Below are 23,308 nucleotides of genomic sequence, written 5' to 3' on the forward strand. Positions count from 1 at the left end.
TACAACGAAGTAAAAGATCCTCTGCATTTACCAGTTGGCTCACCAATAGGATATTATTTAGGAAACAATATTCTAAAAACCAAGAAGTATTTTTATATAATATGTCCCGATTATTCCATATATAATATATGTGTGGAGAAAAATTATGCTTATAAATGAAGGAGCACGAAAAGAAAAGCTCCTGATATAAAGCAGAGAGTTTCACTGGAACTTTCTCAGTATTATAACTGCAAACCAACAGAGTAGATCAATATGACGTTGCAAAATATTGCATTGTGGGTAGAATAGAAGATAGCCGGAAATAAGTTAATAAATATGTAACAAAACATTTGTACTTTTGTACATATAGGAAACCAGATCGTGACTGCAACTACGTTACTAAGTCTTTAACCACACTGTTGTTACATTGGTGGGTAAAAACTCATGCTTCCTACACTTTAACTTGTCTGAAAATTATAATATACGTTTTACTCAACTGCGTTACCCACTCCAGTCAGCAGATGGCGGTGTGAGAATTTAAGGCGATGCTGCTAGTGTGACGTATAATGTAGTGGACGGAACTCTTCTTTCAACAGCAACAACAGTTCGTCAGCCCTCGGTATCTTGCTACACAAAATAGCCGAACCGATAAAGTTCTTTAGATGCTTTAGTGTATATTAGCCACTGTGTTTTAAACCCACTTCTGTCGTCTAGTTAGTTATCCGATTATTACTTTGTTGTTATTAGTCATCTAGCTGGCTGGTTAAGTTAGCATTAGCCTAGCTAGCTAACATCCCCGACCATGAGCTCACTAAGCTACTCACCTTCTGCTAAAGAGGAGATCTGCTGGACGGAGAAAGAGGGTCTGTGGCTGAACGTTGTTGTGAAAGAGGAAAAGGAAGAGGAGGATGTCACTATACAAAAACAAGTAGAGGGTGAGGCCACGGGTATGATAAAATATATTTTTTTACTGCTCTAACTACGTTGGTAAACAGTTTATAATAGCAATAAGGCACCTCGGGGGTTTGTAGTAAATGGCCAATATACCACGGCTAAGGGCTGTGTCCGCGATGCGTCGTGCCTAAGAACAGCCCGTAGCCTTGGTATATTGGCCATATACCACACCCCCTCGTACCTTATTGCTTAAATATAATACATGCCTATAACACATGTCTCATGAGTTAAACTGTCAGAATCCAAAATAAGCTTTTTTTACTCCAATGTTTAGAAACAATCTAAATGTAAACCAACACAGTATAGCCTCAACATGGTTAAAACTATAATGTTGATATCATGGATGGTCAGTCCTTGCGTCCATAGGTCTGTCTATGAATTTGAGAGTAGTTACATTTCTCCAGACCCATCATCATCTTATTACCAAAACAGTGGTGGAATTACAGCTTTGTTATTGTTTCAACTGCAGATTGATTGATTGTGGCTTTTTTTAACTTCTACAGGATCAGTGTCTCGAAGTCTGGACAGTTGCTGCTCTGACGGTAAGTAATGTACTTACATTCAGTAATCTTGCTCTGATTTGTCATCCTGAGGGTCCCAGTAGTTTTGTTTGATAAAATCCATGTTGTATACAGCATTTTGCATGAATTCCTGACTCTTTCAACTTGCAACAAAACAATTTATGAAAATCTAATCTGCAAAACGTTGTTTAACCCGGTCAAGTTAGCTTCCTGTGCAATCCTCAGACACTCAAGAAGGCAACCAAACTTGTTTCATCATTCTACATTACGTATTGGCTACGCAACACATCAATTATACCATGAAGGTCAACCATCATTACGCACCAATGAGACGAGCTGTGTTCACTTGATTGACAGTGTCTTGGTCCAATGACCACCTATCGTTTTGAAACATAGCTAGCTAGATAGCCAATAAGCTGGGCTTTCCAGCAGTATGTGAACGGAAACAGGACGTACGGTAGTTTACGTTACGCAGCAGTTCGTTCTCTTCTACAAACTTTTCTCAAAGCTGAAAAAGTTAAACATGGCTACTAAATCCAAGTATAAACATTTTGATGATATTATTGCAGAAATTGACCGGGAGAGTGACACAGATGGAATGGATGACGAATCTGTGAGTGACCACAGTTATGATTCCAGCGCGGAAGAAATGTTTTTGGAAGGAAAAGATCCACTTTTAGATCAGTAAGTAAAATAGGTTTTTGCTTCTCGTGCTAATGCATTTGTTTAAATGGTTGCATATTAATTTGAGAGATTTTTATGTATGTATGTAATGTATGTATGTATGTATGTATGTATGTATGTATGTATGTAGAATAATAGTGAAGACATCTAAACTATGAAATAACACATATGGAATCATGTAGTAACCAAAAAAGTGTTAAACACATAAAAATATATTTATATTTTAGACTCTTCAAAGTAGCCACCCTTTGCCTTGATGAGAGCTTTGCACACTCTTGGCATTCTCTCAACCAGCTTCATGAGGTAGTCACCTGGAATGCATTTCAGTTAACAGGTGTGCCTTGTTCAACCTTGTTGAGGTATACACATAGGCTATGCTAATACATTGTATGTTATGTTGGCTATGACATGCTGTGGCTTTTTGACTGTCTTATTGGTCAACATATTTCATTAGTGATTGTGTTCCTTATACATGGTGATTGTGTTCCTTATACTCTATATAATATATATGTTTATAGATATGTGTATGTTCCTTATACTCTATATAATATATATGTTTATAGATATGTGTATTTGATGTATTGATGCAGGGCTCACCCGTAATGTATTGATGCAGGGCTCACCTCTACTAAAATAAATAAATAACAGTAAATTTGAGATCTAACTGAATGTGTTTTAATCCTCAATAGTGGTAGAGACTCTGACTCTGATGACCTCTGGGTGCCACTCCAAAGAGACCACAGTCCTCCATCCCCAACTCATTCAAACGTAGGAACTGGTTCCTCCGGTATGACCCCTGCTGCTGCTGTCTCTGGCTCCACACCCACCCCGGCCCGGCCATCTAGAGGTGTGATAAGGTCAGCCCAGAAGCGGAGGAGGGCCAGTGAACCAGCGGTAACTACCAGCGAGGCAGAGGACCGCTGGCACACTGTGCTAGAGGATGACGTGGAGCCACTTCCACCATCATTTCAACCTAAAAGGCAGCCAGGACCTCAGCTGGACATGACTGCAAAGTACAGCCCCCTTCATCTTTTCCAGATGTTTTTCTCCTTGTCAGTTCTGGATTCGCTGGTGTCTAACACCAACAAGTATGGGGCTAAGAAACAAGCAGGCAAGAAAGAGGCATGGAAGCCCATTTCCATCCAAGACCTATACTGTTACATCTCACTGGTTATTTACATGGGGCTTGTGAAGTTGAAAAACCTGAAGGACTACTGGAGATCGTCAACACTCTACCAACTGCCTTTCCCCACCACTGTCATGTCTTCTAACAGGTTTCTAACTATCTCGCGGGCGCTTCATATCAGTGACCCACAAGTTGATGAGGACAATGACAAGAAGAGAGGCACAGCAAGCTTTGATAGGCTCTGCAAAATCAAACCTCTCTACCCCAGCATGGTTGAGGCCTGCAAGACCCATTTTCAGCCCAACCAGAACCTGTCCATAGATGACAGGATGGTAGCCTCAAAGCCTAGAATTGGTCTCAAACAATATATGCGTAACAAGCCAACAAAATGGGCTTACAAACTGTTTGTATTGGCCGATTCTGTGTGTGCCTACACTTGGAATTTTTTTGTTTACGAGGGTAAATCCATCTCAGCCACTGGTAAGGGACTTAGTTATGATGTCGTTATGGAATTATTGGATTTTCCATTGCTTGGGACGGGCTACAAACTGTTTGTGGACAACTTCTACACAAGCCCTACCCTGTTTACAGACCTGAAGAAGCTGAATGTATGGTCTTGTGGCACCATTCGTACCAACAGAGTAGGTTTTCCCAAAACAAAAGTAAACGACATGCCTAAGAGGGCTGATAGGGGCACCATGAGATGGATTCGTAAAGATGACCTGCTCTTTGTAAAGTGGATGGATACCAGAGAGGTGGTCATGTGCACCACTATCCACAAATCCTTCAGTGGCGATCACGTCGTCAGGCGTGTGAAGGACGCTAATGGGGCATGGACCACAAATGATGTCCCCATTCCTGCTGCTGTGAAGGACTACAACAAGAGCATGGAAGGTGTGGACCTGTCAGACGCTCTGATAGGCTACAACAGTGTTCTCCACAAGACAATGAAATGGTACAGGACATTGTTCTATCACTTCGTTGACATTGCTGTGGTGAATGCATTCATCCTTCATAAGGAAATGGCTAAGAGCTGTGAACAGACCCCCATGACACAGCTAGCCTTCAGAGAGCTGCTCATCCAGGAGCTTTCTGGCTACGGCACAAAGTCCACAGCAGCACCTTCTGTCCGCTCTACATCTGTCCCCTCTACTCCTGTCACCAGAGGTGTTCACCTGCCAAAATACATCACTGCAGACCTGAATGTGCCTCAGGGCCAAAAGAGCAAAGCAGGGAGGCGTCGTTGTATTCTGTGCCACAAGAAATCTCCCATCACCTGCACTACTTGTTCTGTTACCCTCTGCTTCACAGCAGAAAGAGACTGCTATGGGACTTGGCATCAGCAGCACAACCTGGTGTAGAGGACTGTGGGTTTAAAAAAATAATAATCTAATTGTAAATAGTTTTTTTTCTCTTCTCACTTTGTGTGTGGCTTGTGGTGCATTTATGACATTAGTTCAGTGTTGGCTGCTAACTTGACCCTTATCTAAGGTACTACAGACCATGGTTCGATTCCAGGCTATATCACAGTGGTCTGAAGTACTGCAGACCCTGGTTCCAATCCAGGCTGTATCACAGCGGTCTAAGGCACTGCATCTCAGTGCAAGAGGCGTCACTGCAGTCCCTGGTTCGAATCCAGGCTGCATCACATCCGGCCGTGATTGGGAGTCCCATTGGGTGGCGCACAATTGGCCCAGCGTTGTCCGGGTTTGGCCGGGGTAGGCCGTCATTGTAAATAACAATTTATTCTTAACTGACTTGCCTAGTTAAATAAAGGTTAAATAAAATATTGTTATATTCTCCTACATTAATTTCACATTTTCACAAACTTATTTTCAAATGGTATCAAGAATATGCATATCTGTTACGGATCCTGTGTGTGTTTCTTTTCTCTCCTTCTCCTCCTCACAGGTGACAATCATCACTCCCCAATCAGTCATCAATCAGAAGACACCTGTTCCTTTTCCCTCAACCTATCACAGCCCCTTTCCCTTGGTTTAAAAACCCAGTCAGTTGTTTTCTCCCCAGATCAATTTCTCGCTAGCTCATTCTCACTCTGTGATCAATCTTTGTGTTCATTCTCTCTCTCTCTCTCTCTCTCTCTCTCTCTCTCTCTCTCTCTCTCTCTCTCTCTCTCTCTCTCTCTCTCTCTCTCTCTCTCTCTCTCTCTCTCTCTCTCTCTCTCTCTCTCTCTCTCTCTCTCTCTCTAGCTCTCTCTAGCTCTCTCTAGCTCTCTCTCTCGCTCTCTCTCTCTAGCTCTCTCTAGCTCTCTCTCTCTCTCTCTAGCTCTCTCTAGCTCTCTCTAGCTCTCTCTAGCTCTCTCTCTCTCTGTGTCCCCAGCTCTAGCTCTGTATTGATCTCTTTTGTTTTTGCAACTACATGTCACATTTGTCCGGTAATCCAGTGAGTTTTGTTGTTTGACTGTTTGTTTGTTTGGTGGGAAAAGGGGGTACCAAGACAAGTCGCCCATGGGCATACATTACCCGTAGGAATACTGTGTCTAAGTACCCTAGTTAGAACTGGGCGGACCACCCTCTGTATTTTTGGTTAGTTAGCTAGCTGTGGTGGAAATAGGCTAGTCTAGCTTAGGGGTGTTTTTGGATTATTGTTTCTTTGCTTGGGTCTCGCTCAGCCCCTTTTCTCACACCCCCCCCTTACCGTGTGTTTAAACAATAAACCTTTAGTGTTTGAGGTTAGATTTCAGTTGTCTATGGTTTTTGTTCTCACTGTTACTTTTCACTATTATAATTTGCATGATTTATGTTACGGGTCTCAGTTCCATCTCCCCTAGACTGCAGGGCCAAAGGGATTCGTAACAATATCCTTGCTTCAGGTCCTGAGCTACAGGCAGTTAGATTTGGGTCATTTTAGGTGGAAATTAAGATGAGATGAAGGGTCCCATCCAGAAGAGGTTAAACGGACAACCTAGGTTTTAAACAGAAACAAAATGGCTGCCCAGAGACTTGGTTTGGTAAACAGCTGAGGGATGGGGGAAGGAGAAATGTAACCACTCTCAAATTCATAGAGAAAGCTATTGTAGCAACTGTAACCCAACACCTAGCGACCTCGTCAAGAAGTTCAGACATCTTGGCGTAACAGTTATAAGGTGTTGGCTTGACAGTCACTGGACCCAGGTTTGAGTTCAGCTCAGGGCTACCCCCTGAATTCACTACACTATGAATACAAAGACTGGCCATCCATGAGGTCATAATGATAGTTTAACCAGGTTTCTAGGCTATATAGTATATTCTAGAATTCATCCATGATGTCATAATGATAGTTTAACCAGGTTTCTAGGCTATATAGTATATTCTAGAATTCATCCATGATGTCATAATGATAGTTTAACCAGGTTTCTAGGCTATATAGTATATTCTAGAATTCATCCATGATGTCATAATAATAGTTTAACCAGATTTCTAGGATATATAGTATATTCTAGAATTCATCCATGATGTCATAATGATAGTTTAACCAGGTTTCTAGAATCCATCCATAAGGTCAAAATTATAGTTTTAACCAGATTGAGGCTATACAGTGTTTAGTTTACCAACAGTGGCGTTAAACAAGCTTATGTTTTGGTTTCTGATGGGGGTAATACAGTTGAAACATTTGAGGCATTTTTAGTTAAATTCTTCAAGAGTCAATGGCTATAAGGGCTGACCCCATTTAGTCAGCTGGTCGATTGTTTGGTCGACAGGCTGTTGGTCGACCAAGATTGTGCTTGTCAAACAGTCTCAAATATATACGTATGTACGTACGGTCACTGTAGCGACGATGTCATCCATGCCCTTATTAATGAAGCCGTTGACTGATGTGGTAAACTCCTCAATGCCACCGGATGAATCCCTGAACATATTCCAGTCTGTTTTAGTGAAACATTCCTGTAGCTGAGCATCCGCTTCATCGGACCACTTCCTTATTGAGCTGGTACTTCCTGTTTCAGGTTTTGCTTGTAGCAGGAATCAGGAGGATAGAGGAATGTTGATATTTACCAGATGGAGGGTGAGGGAGAGCTTTGTATGTGTCTCTGTGTGTGGACTAAAAGTGATCTAGTTTTTCCCTCTAGTCCCCCCTGATCTTACCAGATTCTGCTGTTCTGATCTAGTTTTCCCCTCTAGTCCCCCCTGATCTTACCAGATTCTGCTGTTCTGATCTAGTTTTTCCCTCTAGTCCCCCCTGATCTTACCAGATTCTGCTGTTCTGATCTAGTTTTTCCCTCTAGTCCCCCCTGATCTTACCAGATTCTGCTGTTCTGATCTAGTTTTCCCCTCTAGTCCCCCCTGATCTTACCAGATTCTGCTGTTCTGATCTAGTTTTTCCCTCTAGTCCCCCCTGATCTTACCAGATTCTGCTGTTCTGATCTAGTTTTTCCCTCTAGTCCCCCCTGATCTTACCAGATTCTGCTGTTCTGATCTAGTTTTTCCCTCTAGTCCCCCCTGATCTTACCAGATTCTGCTGTTCTGATCTAGTTTTTTCCCTCTAGTCCCCCCTGATCTTACCAGATTCTGCTGTTCTGATCTAGTTTTTCCCTCTAGTCCCCCCTGATCTTACCAGATTCTGCTGTTCTGATCTAGTTTTTCCTTCTAGTCCCCCCTGATCTTACCAGATTCTGCTGTTCTGATCTAGTTTTCCCTCTAGTCCCCCCTGATCTTACCAGATTCTGCTGTTCTGATCTAGTTTTTCCCTCTAGTCCCCCCTGATCTTACCAGATTCTGCTGTTCTGATCTAGTTTTTCCCTCTAGTCCGCCCTGATCTTACCAGATTCTGCTGTTCTGATCTAGTTTTTCCCTCTAGTCCCCCCTGATCTTACCAGATTCTGCTGTTCTGATCTAGTTTTTCCCTCTAGTCCCCCCTGATCTTACCAGATTCTGCTGTTCTGATCTAGTTTTTCCCTCTAGTCCCCCCTGATCTTACCAGATTCTGCTGTTCTGATCTAGTTTTTCCCTCTAGTCCCCCTGATCTTACCAGATTCTGCTGTTCTGATCTAGTTTTTCCCTCTAGTCCCCCCTGATCTTACCAGACTCTGCTGTTCTGATCTAGTTTTTCCCTCTAGTCCCCCCTGATCTTACCAGATTCTGCTGTTCTGATCTAGTTTTTTCCCTCTAGTCCCCCCTGATCTTACCAGATTCTGCTGTTCTGATCTAGTTTTTTCCCTCTAGTCCCCCCTGATCTTACCAGACTCTGCTGTTCTGATCTAGTTTTTCCCTCTAGTCCCCGCTGATCTTACCAGACTCTGCTGTTCTGATCTAGTTTTTCCCTCTAGTCCCCCCTGATCTTAACAGATTCTGCTGTTCTGATCTAGTTTTTCCCTCTAGTCCGCCCTGATCTTACCAGATTCTGCTGTTCTGATCTAGTTTTTCCCTCTAGTCCCCCCTGATCTTACCAGATTCTGCTGTTCTGATCTAGTTTTTCCCTCTAGTCCCCCCTGATCTTACCAGACTCTGCTGTTCTGATCTAGTTTTTCCCTCTAGTTCCCCCTGATCTTACCAGATTCTGCTGTTCTGATCTAGTTTTTCTCTCTAGTCCCCCTTGATCTTACCAGACTGCTGTTCTGTCCTGTTAATATATAGAAAAACCAGCTAGACGTATATTATCCTTGTTCAGCCATGACTCTGAGAAGCAGCTATATTATATTAGTAAATTAAAATTCTTAATGTTTATTTTACTTATTTAACCTTTATTTAACTAGGCAAGTCAGTTAAGAACAAATTCCTATTTTACAATGACGGCCTACCACGGCCAAACCCTCCCCTAACGACGCTGGGCCAATTGTGCGCCGAGAATTTCAAGTTCCTTGGTGTCCACATCACGAAACAAACCATCATGGTCCAAACACACCAAGACAGTCGTAAAGAGGGTACAATTACACCTTTCCACCCTCAGGAGACTGAAAAGATTTGGCATGGGTCTCCAGAGCTTCTAAAAGTTATACAGCTTCACCATCGAGAGCATCCTGACTGGTTGCATCACCGCCTGGTACATGTACAAATTACCTCGACTAACCTGTAGCCCCGCACATTGACTCGGTTCCGGTACCCCCTGTATAAAGCCTCATTATTGTTATTTTATTACGTTACCTTTTATATTATTTAGTAAATATCTTTCTTATACTGCATTGTTGGTTAAGGGCTCTTAAGTTAGCATTTTGCGGTGAGGTTGTATTTGGCGCATGTGACATAAAATTTGATTTGATTTTTACAAAAAAAGTTATGATTAGCATAAACAAAATACACAATTGGTCAGGAGCCCATAAAACGTCTACTTTCCAATGCAGCGCCATTCTAAATAACATTCTAAATAACATTCTAGATAACATTCTAAATAACATTCTAGATAACATTCTAAATAACATTCTAAATAACATTAGCATGAATTAACCTACGTGAACAAGAAGCACAACATATTTTCAGAGATGTGAGATAATTAACTTATCTGAAATATAGTTTTGAAATCGTGACATGATGTACTTTCGAGGAAAATAGGCAGGTTTCTTGGCTATCTTAGCAACCACGTGACGCAGCATGAAAACGTGAACTCGATTGGTCAATAGTCTGTTGGACGGGCGTTAGGCATTTGGAAAGTTTTGAAACTTTCTGAAAAAGTTTTTATTTTAAAATATTTTTGTTTATACTAGCCTGTTTAATTTGGATCCCGTGACGCGGTTAGCCTCAGTTAGTCCTGTGCTTGTGGATATTTAAATTCCTGCTGTTTTTTGCAGTTTCCATCGGCCTTACGAGCTGGGCAGGCTAGTGTTGCGTGGAGTACCAGTGTTAGCCTATGTTGCTACCAGTGCTTAATTTGACAGGTGTGGCATATCAAGAAGCTGATTAAACAGCATGATCATTATATAGGTGCACCTTATTAAGGGGACAACAAAAGCCAACTCTAAAATGTGCAGTTTTGTCACACAACACAATGCAACAGATGTCTTAAGTTTTGAGGGAGCCACCAGAGCATGCAATTGGCATGCTGACTGCAGGAATGTCCACCAGAACAGATCATTTATACCACTTGCTTTGGTATCATGACAAGGTGTAGTACTGAAACTATCGAGGTCACCTAGCCAGCTACACCTAGCCAGCTACACGGTCAAACAAAGTCAACAACGCAGCCACTGCTAGCTAGCCTACTCCACCAGCCAGCAGTACTGTATCATTTCCGTCATTTTAGTCAATAGATTTTCTGCAACGTAAGCTTAACTTTCTGAACATTCGAGACGTGTAGTCCACTTGTCATTCCAATCTCCTTTGCATTAGCGTAGCCTCTTCTGTAGCTTGTCAACTATGTGTCTGTCTATCCCGGTTCTCTCCACTCTGCACAGGCCATACAAACGCTTCACACCGCGTGGCCGCTGCCACTCTAACCTGGTGGTCCCAGCGCGCACGACCCACGTGGAGTTCCAGGTCTCTGGCAGCCTCTGGAACTGCCGGTCTGCGGCCAACAAGGCTGAGTTCATCTCAGCCTATGCTACCCTCCAGTCCCTAGACTTCCTGGCGCTGACGGAAACATGGATCACCACAGATAACACTGCTACTCCTACTGCTCTCTCCTCGTCTGGCCACGTGTTCTCACATACCCCTAGAGCATCGAGCCAGCGGGGTGGTGGCACTGGAATCCTCATCTCTCCCAAGTGGACATTCTCTCTTTCTCCCCTGACCCATCTGTCTATCTCCTCATTTGAATTCCATGCTGTCACAGTTACCAGCCCTTTCAAGCTTAACATCCTCATCATTTATCGCCCTCCAGGTTCCCTTGGAGAGTTCATCAATGAGCTTGACGCCTTGATAAGTTCCTTCCCTGAGGATGGCTCACCTCTCACAGTTCTGGGTGACTTTAACCTCCCCACGTCTACCTTCGACTCATTCCTCTCTGCCTCCTTCTTTCCACTCCTCTCCTCTTTTGACCTCACCCTCTCACCTTCCCCCCCTACTCACAAGGCAGGCAATACGCTTGACCTCATCTTTACTAGATGCTGTTCTTCCGCTAATCTCATTGCAACTCCTCTCCAAGTCTCCGACCACTACCTTGTATCCTTTTCCCTCTCGCTCTCATCAAAAACTTCTCACTCTGCCCCTACTCGGATGGTATTGCGCCGTCCCAACCTTCGCTCTCTCTCTCCTGCTACTCTCTCCTCTTCCATCCTATCATCTCTTCCCTCTGCTCAAACCTTCTCCAACCTATCTCCTGATTTTGCCTCCTCAACCCTCCTCTCCTCCCTCTCTGTATCCTTTGATTTTCTCTGTCCCCTATCCTCCAGGCCGGCTCGGCCCTCCCCTCCTGCTCCGTGGCTCGACGACTCACTGCGAGCTCACAGAACAGGGCTCCGGGCAGCCGAGCGGAAATGGAGGAAAACTCGCCTCCCTGCGGACCTCGCATCCTTTCACTCCCTCCTCTCTACATTTTCCTCTTCTGTCTCTGCTGCTAAAGCCACTTTCTACCACTCTAAATTCCAAGCATCTGCCTCTAACCCTAGGAAGCTTTTTGCTACCTTCTCCTCCCTCCTGAATCCTCCTCCCCTCCCCCCCCCTCCCCCCCCCCCCCCACCCCCCCCCCCCCCCCCCCCTCCTCCCTCACTGCGGATGACTTCGTCAACCATTTTGAAAAGAAGGTTGACGACATCCGATCCTCGTTTGCTAAGTCAAGCGACACCGCTGGTCCTGCTCACACTGCCCTACCCTGTGCTTTGACCTCTTTCTCCCCCCTCTCTCCAGATGAAATCTCGCGTCTTGTGACGGCCGGCCGCCCAACAACCTGCCCACTTGACCCTATCCCCTCCTCTCTTCTCCAGACCATTTCCGGAGACCTTCTCCCCTACCTCACCTCGCTCATCAACTCATCCTTGACCGCTGGCTACGTCCCTTCCGTCTTCAAGAGAGCGAGAGTTGCACCCCTTCTGAAAAAACCTACACTCGATCCCTCCGATGTCAACAACTACAGACCAGTATCCCTTCTTTCTTTTCTCTCCAAAACTCTTGAACGTGCCGTCCTTGGCCAGCTCTCCTGCTATCTCTCTCAGAACGACCTTCTTGATCCTAATCAGTCAGGTTTCAAGACTGGGCATTCAACTGAGACTGCCCTTCTCTGTGTCACGGAGGCTCTCCGCACTGCTAAAGCTAACTCTCTCTCCTCTGCTCTCATCCTTCTAGACCTATCTGCTGCCTTTGATACTGTGAACCATCAGATCCTCCTCTCCACCCTCTCCGAGCTGGGCATCTCCGGCGCGGCCCACGCTTGGATTGCATCCTACCTGACAGGTCGCTCCTACCAGGTGGCGTGGCGAGAAGCTGTCTCCGCACCACGTGCTCTCACCACTGGTGTCCCCCAGGGCTCTGTTCTAGGCCCTCTCCTATTCTCGCTATACACCAAGTCACTTGGCTCTGTCATATCCTCACACGGTCTCTCCTATCATTGCTATGCAGACGACACACAATTAATCTTCTCCTTTCCCCCTTCTGACAACCAGGTGGCGAATCGCATCTCTGCATGTCTGGCAGACATATCAGTGTGGATGACGGATCACCACCTCAAGCTGAACCTCGGCAAGACGGAGCTGCTCTTCCTCCCGGGGAAGGACTGCCCGTTCCATGATCTCGCCATCACGGTTGACAACTCCCTTGTGTCCTCCTCCCAGAGTGCTAAGAACCTTGGCGTGATCCTGGACAACACCCTGTCGTTCTCCACTAACATCAAGGCGGTGACCCGATCCTGTAGGTTCATGCTCTACAACATTCGCAGAGTACGACCCTGCCTCACACAGGAAGCGGCGCAGGTCCTAATCCAGGCACTTGTCATCTCCCGTCTGGATTACTGCAACTCGCTGTTGGCTGGGCTCCCTGCCTGTGCCATCAAACCCCTACAACTCATCCAGAACGCTGCAGCCCGTCTGGTGTTCAACCTTCCCAAGTTCTCTCACGTCACCCCGCTCCTCCGCACACTCCACTGGCTTCCAGTTGAAGCTCGCATCCGCTACAAGACCATGGTGCTTGCCTACGGAGCTGTGAGGGGAACGGCACCTCCGTACCTTCAGGCTCTGATCAGGCCCTACACCCAAACAAGGGCACTGCGTTCATCCACCTCTGGCCTGCTCGCCTCCCTACCTCTGAGGAAGCACAGTTCCCGCTCAGCCCAGTCAAAACTGTTCGCCGCTCTGGCACCCCAATGGTGGAACAATCTCCCTCACGATGCCAGGACAGCGGAGTCAATCACCACCTTCCGGAGACACCTGAAATCCCACCTCTTTAAGGAATACCTGGGATAGGATAAAGTAATCCTTCTAACCCCCCCCCCCCCCCCCTTTAAAGGATTTAGATGCACTATTGTAAAGTGTTTGTTCTACTGGATATTATAGGTGAATGCACCAATGTGTAAGTCGCTCTGGATAAGAGCGTCTGCTAAATGACTTAAATGTAATGTAAATGTAATTTAATGTTAATTTCTCTACCATAAACTGCCTCCAATGTCGTTTTAGAGAATTTGGCAGTATGTCCAACCGGCCTCACAACTGCAGACTTTGTTTAACCACACCATCCGGCTTCTTCACCTCTGGGAGTGTTTGAGACCAACCACCCGGACAGTTGATGAAACTGTGGATTTGCACAAACGAAGAATTTCTGCACAAACTGTCAGAAACCGTCTATATTCCGCATCCTATGTACATTTGTGGACATTATAAAAGGGCCATAGTTTTTCTAATAAATCAATGGCCAGTTTTGGCCAGTTATAGGCACGTTTTTCTGTTATAACAAACATCATAGTCTATGACTGAAAATGAGTTGTTTTATCAATATGGCCCGTCTGCTGATTTGAGTTTGACAACCCCAGATGTAGAGGGACAATCCAGGAGGAATAACATTGTTGTGGATGTCATATCAGTCTTCACATAAGACCTGGATGGAGTCTGAGGAGAAAGTATCATCACAGAAAATCTGCAGATGGATCATAGAAAGATTGAGGTGGAGCCACACCCACACAGGTCTGGAAAACCTGTAACCAGCCCAGGCGACAGAACCAGGACGATTAGTGGTCAAGTTCCTGAGGTTAAAGGACAAGATGGCTGTTTTGGAGAGAGACAAGAACTAAAGGGGATTCAACATATTCCTCAACAAGGACTTCTCTGAAGCTGTGCGCCAGAGACAAAATAACTTAACCCAGCTATGAAAACTGCCAGAGAGAATGGGGATGATGCTTACATCCGCTATGACAAGCTCATTGGCTACCTTCCTTCCCAAAAGCCTGGGAGGAGTGAGAGAGCCAAGCTTTCAGGTCAGCAGCTTCGACCCAACAGTCAGCCGCTTCGACCCAACAGTCAGCCGCTTCGACCCAACAGTCAGCATCTTCGACCCAACAGTCAGCCTCTTCGACCCAACAGTCAGCCGCTTCGACCCAACAGTCAGCCGCTTCGACCCAACAGTCAGCCGCTTCGACCCAACAGTCAGCATCTTCGACCCAACAGTCAGTATTAGGGAGAAAAAGGGGTAGGCTTCTGGGCATCCACATGTAGGTGTTGGTGAGAGACTTACCTTTCCACAGTGGGATCATATTAGTTCAAACTGTTCAGATGTTTTTTGTGGGATGACTGATTCTCAGGATGTCTCATGGTCTGACAAACACTGATGTATCTCTACCACTTTTTGAAGGCGTGGTGGAGTGGTAAACACCACCCCCGGCTCTACCAGGGGCTTGAGGTGGTCTCCTACAGCTCTGCTGATGTCATGTTCTGTGGCCTTGCTGTTTCATTTCTTGACTGCCCCTGCAACACAGAAAGAAACACATTTAGTCATATTATATAAAACACTCAAAGTAATGGATATGGAGCATCTACGGCCTCAGTTACACCTGGCACTTAAATGTGACTTCTGTCATCTGATCAAGTTGCATTAGGTCTGGATGCAGAAAAGTCACAATGTGCTCAAATTAGGTTTAGATCTGCCGGGATGGGCATTGTGTTTGGAATTTGACATAGCCTGGACGCAATCAGGCCACCAAATATGCAAAAGCAATGTAAAGAGATGGTGTGAATGAGTGGGGAAAGAACATTCTACACTGAACAAAAATATAAACGCAACATGTAAAGCGTTTGTCACATGTTTCATGAGCTGAAATAAAAGATCCCAGAAATATTCCATACGCACAAAAACCTTATTTCTCTCACATTTTGTGCACAAATTTATTTACATCCCTGCATTTCTCCTTTGCCAAGATAATCCATCCACCTGACAGGTGTGGCATATCAAGAAGCTGATTAAACAGCATGATCATTACACAGGTGCACCTTGTGCTGGGGACAATAAAAGGCCACTCTAAAATGTAGTTTTGTCACACAACACAATGCCACAGATGTGTCAAGTTTTGAGGGAGCGTGCAATTGGCATGCTGACTGCAGGAATCTCCATCAGAGCTGTTGCCAGAGAATTCAATGTTCATTTCTCTACCACAAGCCGCCTCCAACGTTGTTTTTAAGAATTTAGCAGTACGTCCAACTGGCCTCACAACCACAGACCACGTGTATGACATTATGTGGGCGAGCGGTTTGCTGATGTCAAGGTTGTGAACAGAGCACCCCATGGTGGCGGTAGGGTTATGGTATGGGCAGGCAGACGCTATGGACAATTTGAATGCACAGAAATTCCGTGACGAGATCCTGAAATTAACTTTAATATCCTGTTTCTTCCAAATTCTGAAATTGCACTTTTGTCCACCCCAGTTTTATCATTGCAATGTGATACAACAAGCGTCAACGGTGTGCTTTAGGACCATGCAGACGCCTCAGAGCAGCTGTTTGGAGTTTTCAGTCTGCTGGATTTAGGAACTGGCCATCCAGCATTATGCATGACCACCATGGTACTGGCCATCCGACATTATGCATGTCCACCATGGTACTGGCCATCCAGCATTATGCATGACCACCATGGTACTGGCCATCCGACATTATGCATGTCCACCATGGTACTGGCCATCCGACATTATGCATGTCCACCATGGTACTGGCCATCCGACAGTATGCATGTCCACCATGGTACTGGCCATCCGACAGTATGCATGTCCACCATGGTACTGGCCATCCGACAGTATGCATGTCCACCATGGTACTGGCCATCCGACAGTATGCATGTCCACCATGGTACTGGCCATCCGACAGTATGCATGTCCACCATGGTACTGGCCATCCGGCACGTACTGGCCATCCGGCACGTACTGGCCATCCGGCACGTACTGGCCATCCAGCACGTACTGGCCATCCAGCATTATGCATGTCCACCGTGGTACTGGCCATCCAGCATTATGCATGTCCACCGTGGTACTGGCCATCCAGCATTATTCATGTCCACCGTGGTATTGGCCATCCAGCACGTACTGGCCATCCAGCATTATGCATGTCCACCGTGTTACTGGCCATCCAGCATTATGCATGTCCACCGTGGTACTGGCCATCCAGCATTATGCATGTCCACCGTGGTACTGGCCATCCAGCATTATGCATGTCCACCGTGGTACTGGCCATCCAGCATTATGCTTGTCCACCATGGTACTGGCCATCCAGCATTATGCATGTCCACCGTGGTACTGGCCATCCAGCATTATGCATGTCCACCGTGGTATTGGCCTTCCAGCATTATGCATGTCCACCGTGGTACTGGCCATCCAGCATTATGCATGTCCACCGTGGTATTGGCCTTCCAGCATTATGCATGTCCACCGTGGTACTGGCCAGCTGCTATTTGAGAACTCATCTGGTTTAGACATAAAACTCTTATTGCACAGCATATTTTTTTAATTTAACTTGGCAAGTCAGTTAAACAAATTCTCATTTACAATGACGCTCTACATCTGCCAAACCCGGACGACGCTGGGACAATTGTGCGCCGCCGTATGGGACTCCCAATCACAGCCGGTTGTGATACAACCTGGATTCGAACCAGGGTGTCTGTAGTGACACCTCAAGCACTGAGATGCAGTACCTTAGACCGCTGCGTCACTTTGGAGTCGTTGTACAACTGTTTTTAGAGAAGATTGTACTGCAAGGTATGCTATATGTGTAGACTATGCTGTATGTGTAGGCTGTGCTATATGTGTAGCTAGACTATATGTATTGGCTGTGCTATATGTGTAGGCTAGACTATATGTATTGGCTGTGCTATATGTGTAGGCTAGACTATATGTATTGGCTATGCTATATGTGTAGGCTAGACTATGTATTGGCTATGCTATATGTGTAGGCTAGACTATATGTATTGGCTAATATGCAGCAGTTGTCTTTAAACCTCCATTCTAGGATACATTACACAAACACTTCTTTCTATATACATGCTTTTATTTGGGTTTCTGTTCAAAGTATATGATTGGAATGTATCTTTAAGCCTGCAGCTATTTACCTGAAATGAGACATATAATCAGGCCAAAACATGAAAAATACAATTAACTGACATGGATAGCTAGCTAATGAAACACAAATGGACATTTACAGTAGCTGGCTAGGCTATTCAAACTGTAACATTGGCAAGCTTTCAATAAATTGGATAAATGGTGGAGTTACCTCTTCATACTATCAAGAGAATTCTTATTGCATGCTGAATATTTTAAATGCACTCTCAAACATATATTTATCTTATTTCAGTCTTTGGGAACTAGACATATGTTTCTCTTCATCAGACAGCAGCTCACGTTTCACAAGAGGCTGTAGTTATATCGTAGATAAAAGCAGGACATTGGCTGCCTACATCACCAGGGGACTTCTGATTGGTTCCAAGTTTAGGAGTTCGGCAAATTTGCCTGAGCAGACAGAGTGTTGAAATATACTTTTTATGAGAAAATGTGCAATTATTTAAGGTAGCAACAAATGTTATAGTCATCATAACAATTGTAACTGACAATTAATCTGTAAGTCTATGTCGTTGTTTTTTGTTTGAATTGTTTACGTGTTCGCTATGCGGGGGAAATGACAAGACAAGTGGAACTACGTGGCTAATAACTGTTGTAACGGGGATCATTATCGTAGCAACACACCTTTGGGGGTGAAGGCATTCCCGCGCGGTGTTAGGTTTTAATGTTACCGGGTGTAGTTCGTAAAGGTTGATATGTGTATGTTAGGATGAAGCGTGAATTCATGCCAGGAATAATAAGTGTGAAGTTTTGATTTCCTCCCTTCTGTAATAAGCAGCCAATGAGGTATTTTTCCTTTATTAGTGTGTTCAATCTGATACTGTTATAGCTCCGGCTAAACTGTTTATGTATGTAATTACTTCAGAGTTATACCAAGCTAATAAGTCACTCATAAGACAAGAAGGTGTAAGAGTGTGCTTAAACTGTATTTTCATTTACTTTATAGTTCTCACGGAAGGTGATAATTCTGACTAAACTACAGAATAAAGCCGCCAGTTAAAACCAAGGAAGGGTTGTGCTCCTGGTTACTGGAGGGCGCTACAACAATATTTTACTGTGATATTTTTCCCACTCCAGTCAGCAGATGGCGATCTGAGGCTTTAAGGCGATGCTGTCGGTGTGACGTATAATGTAGTGGACGGAACGCTTCTTTCAACAGCAACAACAGTTCGTCAGCCACCTCGGTATCTTGCTACACAAAATAGTCGAACCAAGAAAGCTCTTTAGACGATTTAGTGTATATTAGCAACTGTGTTTTAAACACACTCCTGTCGTCTACTTAGTTATCCGATTTAATTTCTTATTTACGGTGTTGTTGTTATTAGTCAACTAGCGGGCTGGTTAAGTTAGCATTAGCCTAGCTAGCTAACATCCCGACCATGAGGTCACTAAGTTACTCTCCTCCTGTTAAAGAAGAGGAGGTCTGCTGGACGGAGAAAGAAACTCTCGTTAAAGAGGAGGAGAAAGAGGAGGCTGTTACAATACAACAACAAGTAGAGGGTGAGGCTGTTACCGTGAAAGAAGAAGAGAAAGACGTTTCAGTGAAAGAAGAGGAAGACGCGTTAAGAGTGAAAGAGGAAGATGATGTTACAGTAAAAGAAGAGGAGGAAGAGGATGCAGTTTTTGGAGTGAAAGAGGAGGAGGGGGAGATGACTGTCACATCGAAAAAGGAGGAGGAAGAAGAGGAGGAAACTGGATATCTGGGCCCGGTTTCCCAAACGCATCTTAAGGCATCCAATGATGAACGTAGCTGTAAGATGGTTTTGAAAAACCGGGCCCTGATTAACACTAGTAAGTACTGTCTTAAATACAGAGGCACAACCTCTGCAGTTGTTGAACTGATGTGTGGTGTTAAAGGGGAAATATGCCATTGCTACATTCATATTTGGACTTTTAAATAGTTTATTTGTAGCTATTGATTCTTGAAGAATATAACACATGCCTCATGAGCTTAGTTCAACTGTTGTACCCCATCAGAACCCCAAATAAGCTTTTTTTTACTCCAATGTTTAGGAACAATCTAAATGTAAACCAACACTGTAGCCTCAACATGTTAAAACTATAATGTTGATATCATGGATGGTTAGTCCTTGCATCCATAGGTCTGTCTATGAATTTGAGAGTAGTTACATTTCTCTAGCCCCCTAGAGGCGCAGCGGTCTAAGACATTGCATCACAGTGCTAGAGGCATCACTACAGACACCCTGGTTTGAATCCAGGCATATCACAACCGGCTGTGATTTGGAGTCCCATAGGGCGGCGCACAATTGGCCCAGCGTTGTCCGGGCTTGGCCGGTGTAGGCCGCTATTGTAAATAAGAACTGACTTGCCTGATTAAATAAAATAAAAAAATAAATCTTAATACCAAAACAGTGGTGGAATGACAGCTTTGTTATTGTTTCAACTGCAGATTGAATAATAAATGTGTGGCTTTTTTAAAGGGACAACCTAGTTTTTAAAAAAGTAACAAAATGCTAACCCTAAGACTTGGTTTGGTAAACAGCTGAGGAATGGGGGCTGGAGAAATGTAACCACTCTCACATTCATAGAGAAAGCTATTGTAGCAACCTTAACCCAAAACCTAGCGACCTCGTCAAGAACTTCAGACATCTTGGCATAACAGTTATAAGGTGTTGGCTTGACAGTCACTGGACCCAGGTTTGAGTTCAGCTCAGGGATACCCCCTGAATTCACTACACTATGAATACAAAGACTGGCCATCCATGATGTCATAATGATAGTTTAACCAGGTTTCTAGGATATATAGTATATTCTAGAATTCATCCATGATGTCATAATGATAGTTTAACCAGGTTTCTAGGATATATAGTATATTCTAGAATTCATCCATGATGTCATAATTATAGTTTAACCAGGTTTCTAGGCTATATAGTACATTCTAGAATTCATTCATGTCATAATGATAGTTTAACCAGGTTTCTAGGATATATAGTATATTCTAGAATTCATCCATGATGTCATAATGATAGTTTAACCAGGTTTCTAGGATATTCTAGAATTCATCCATGATGTCATAATGATAGTTTAACCAGGTTTCTAGGCTATATAGTATATTCTAGAATTCATCCATGATGTCATAATGGTAGTTTAACCAGGTTTCTAGGATATATAGTATATTCTAGAATTCATCCATGATGTCATAATTATAGTTTAACCAGGTTTCTAGGCTATATAGTACATTCTAGAATTCATTCATGTCATAATGATAGTTTAACCAGGTTTCTAGGATATATAGTATATTCTAGAATTCATCCATGATGTCATAATGATAGTTTAACCAGGTTTCTAGGATATTCTAGAATTCATCCATGATGTCATAATGATAGTTTAACCAGGTTTCTAGGCTATATAGTATATTCTAGAATTCATCCATGATGTCATAATGGTAGTTTAACCAGGTTTCTAGGATATATAGTATATTCTAGAATTCATCCATGATGTCATAATGATAGTTTAACCAGGTTTCTAGGCTATATAGTATATTCTAGAATTCATCCATGATGTCATAATGATAGTTTAACCAGGTTTCTAGGATATATAGTATATTCTAGAATCCACCCATGAGGTCATAATGATAGTTTAACCAGATTGAGGCTATACAGTGTTAGTTTACAAACAGTGGCATTATACAAGCTTATGTTTTGGTTTCTGATGGGGATAATACAGTTAACATTTGAGACATTAATAAGTTATATTCTTCAGGAATCAATGGCTATAAAGGCTGACCCCATTTAGTCGATTGTTTGGTCGACTGGCTGTTGGTTAACCAACATGTTTTTAGTTGAGCAGTCACAAATTATATACATGTTTTATGGCACAAGAGACACTTGTCTGATTCGTTCCTGTCTCAGTGGACTAATCCATTGCGGAGGCTGTGGGGATGGCGCAGTCCAAGAAGGGGCGTGTACACTACATGCTTTTGGCCCTGATTTAGCTTTCTTATTCAAGTTTTTGAGATCGGAGAGAAAATCCCCATGTTGTTGCCTGCTTGGGGTGTTCAGCCGTCACTGACGGTCGTTTAATGTGAGCTGGTCAGACACACAATCGCTCTGTCTCCCACCAATTAGTGCGCATTCATTGTTTCCTAACTTCATGGTGTGAATTGTTTGCCCTTTTGATTGTTAGTGTCTATCAGTTCCCCTATATATATATATATATATATATCACCAGTTCTACATTTACCATTAATTCCCTCCCTTTCCTCAGATCATATTAGTGTGTAGCCCAAAACTGTTCAGATGTTTTCATGAGAAGATTTTCAGGATGTCTCACTGTCTGACAAACATCACCGCAGCTTAAACACATTTTTATGGTGATTTTAGTATTATGCTAATTAGATTTCAGTGGCGGCGCAGACATCAACTCTAGGGGGTTAACCTGTCTCCTCCCCTTCATCTACACTGATTGGACTGGATTTAACAAGAGGCCTCAATAAGGATCATATCTTTCACCTGGTCAGTCTGTCATGGAAAGAGCAGGTGTTAATGTTTTGTACACTCAGTGTATAAAGTCTTCTGTCCCTGTAAGTTCACATGTGGAACTGCATGAAATGTGTTTTAGTTTCCAGTCATTTAGAAATGTGATCCCAATGTCCCACATTGTCCTCTTTATTAATAGAAAGACTCACATACAGTATAGTATTAGTTTAAAACTAAAATGGACCAATCCTGGATCGCCCCCTGTATTATCAGCCACTGAAATAGGAGAGTCTTTGTCCCCTCTCTGTTTGTCTACTCAACCCAGAGTGAAACCAAAACACCCCATGTAGCCCATGTCAACCTGACGACTCAGAGTCACGTCATAAACAAGTAGAATGACCACCGTGGGGGAAAACAACTGATGTTCACCATCTGGGACCATTCAACAGTCTAGATTTACCAGGTTATTACTAAATAAACTGTTCACCATCTGGGACCATTCAACAGTCTAGATTTACCAGGTTATTACTAAATAAACTGTTCACCATCTGGGACCATTCAACAGTCTAGATTTACCAGGTTATCACTTCTAAATAAACTGTTCACCATCTGGGACCATTCAACAGTCTAGATTTACCAGGTTATTACTAAATAGACTGTTCACCATCTGGGACCATTCAACAGTCTAGATTTACCAGGTTATTACTAAATAAACTGTTCACCATCTGGGACCATTCAACAGTCTAGATTTACCAGGTTATTACTAAATAAACTGTTCACCATCTGGGACCATTCAACAGTCTAGATTTACCAGGTTATTACTAAATAAACTGTTCACCATCTGGGACCATTCAACAGTCTAGATTTACCAGGTTATCACTTCTAAATAAACTGTTCACCATCTGGGACCATTCAACAGTCTAGATTTACCAGGTTATTACTAAATAAACTGTTCACCATCTGGGACCATTCAACAGTCTAGATTTACCAGGTTATTACTAAATAAACTGTTCACCATCTGGGACCATTCAACAGTCTAGATTTACCAGGTTATTACTAAATAAACTGTTCACCATCTGGGACCGTTCAACAGTCTAGATTTACCAGGTTATTACTAAATAAACTGTTCACCATCTGGGACCATTCAACAGTCTAGATTTACCAGGTTATTACTAAATAAACTGTTCACCATCTGGGACCATTCAACAGTCTAGATTACCAGG

General features: G+C 43.6%; 1 protein-coding gene across 2 annotated transcripts; it reads left to right on the forward strand.

Moving 5' to 3' along the window:
- The first annotated feature begins 568 nt into the window (after positions 1-568).
- LOC115181932 (piggyBac transposable element-derived protein 4-like) lies at positions 569-4,832 on the forward strand. 2 transcript variants are annotated; one of them, XM_029743625.1, is made up of 4 exons: positions 569-926; positions 1,437-1,475; positions 2,024-2,138; positions 2,828-4,832. In XM_029743625.1, exons 1-4 carry the CDS (start codon positions 782-784, stop codon positions 4,623-4,625), a joined length of 2,097 nt encoding a protein of 698 aa, XP_029599485.1. In that variant the 5' UTR covers positions 569-781; the 3' UTR covers positions 4,626-4,832. The 2 variants fall into 2 exon arrangements, with proteins under 2 accessions (XP_029599485.1, XP_029599486.1); XM_029743626.1 differs by having other exon boundaries at positions 569-914.
- Positions 4,833-23,308: the final 18,476 nt, after the last annotated feature.

This window comes from Salmo trutta, unplaced genomic scaffold, assembly GCF_901001165.1.
Source record: "Salmo trutta unplaced genomic scaffold, fSalTru1.1, whole genome shotgun sequence".
Taxonomy (NCBI): domain Eukaryota; kingdom Metazoa; phylum Chordata; class Actinopteri; order Salmoniformes; family Salmonidae; genus Salmo; species Salmo trutta.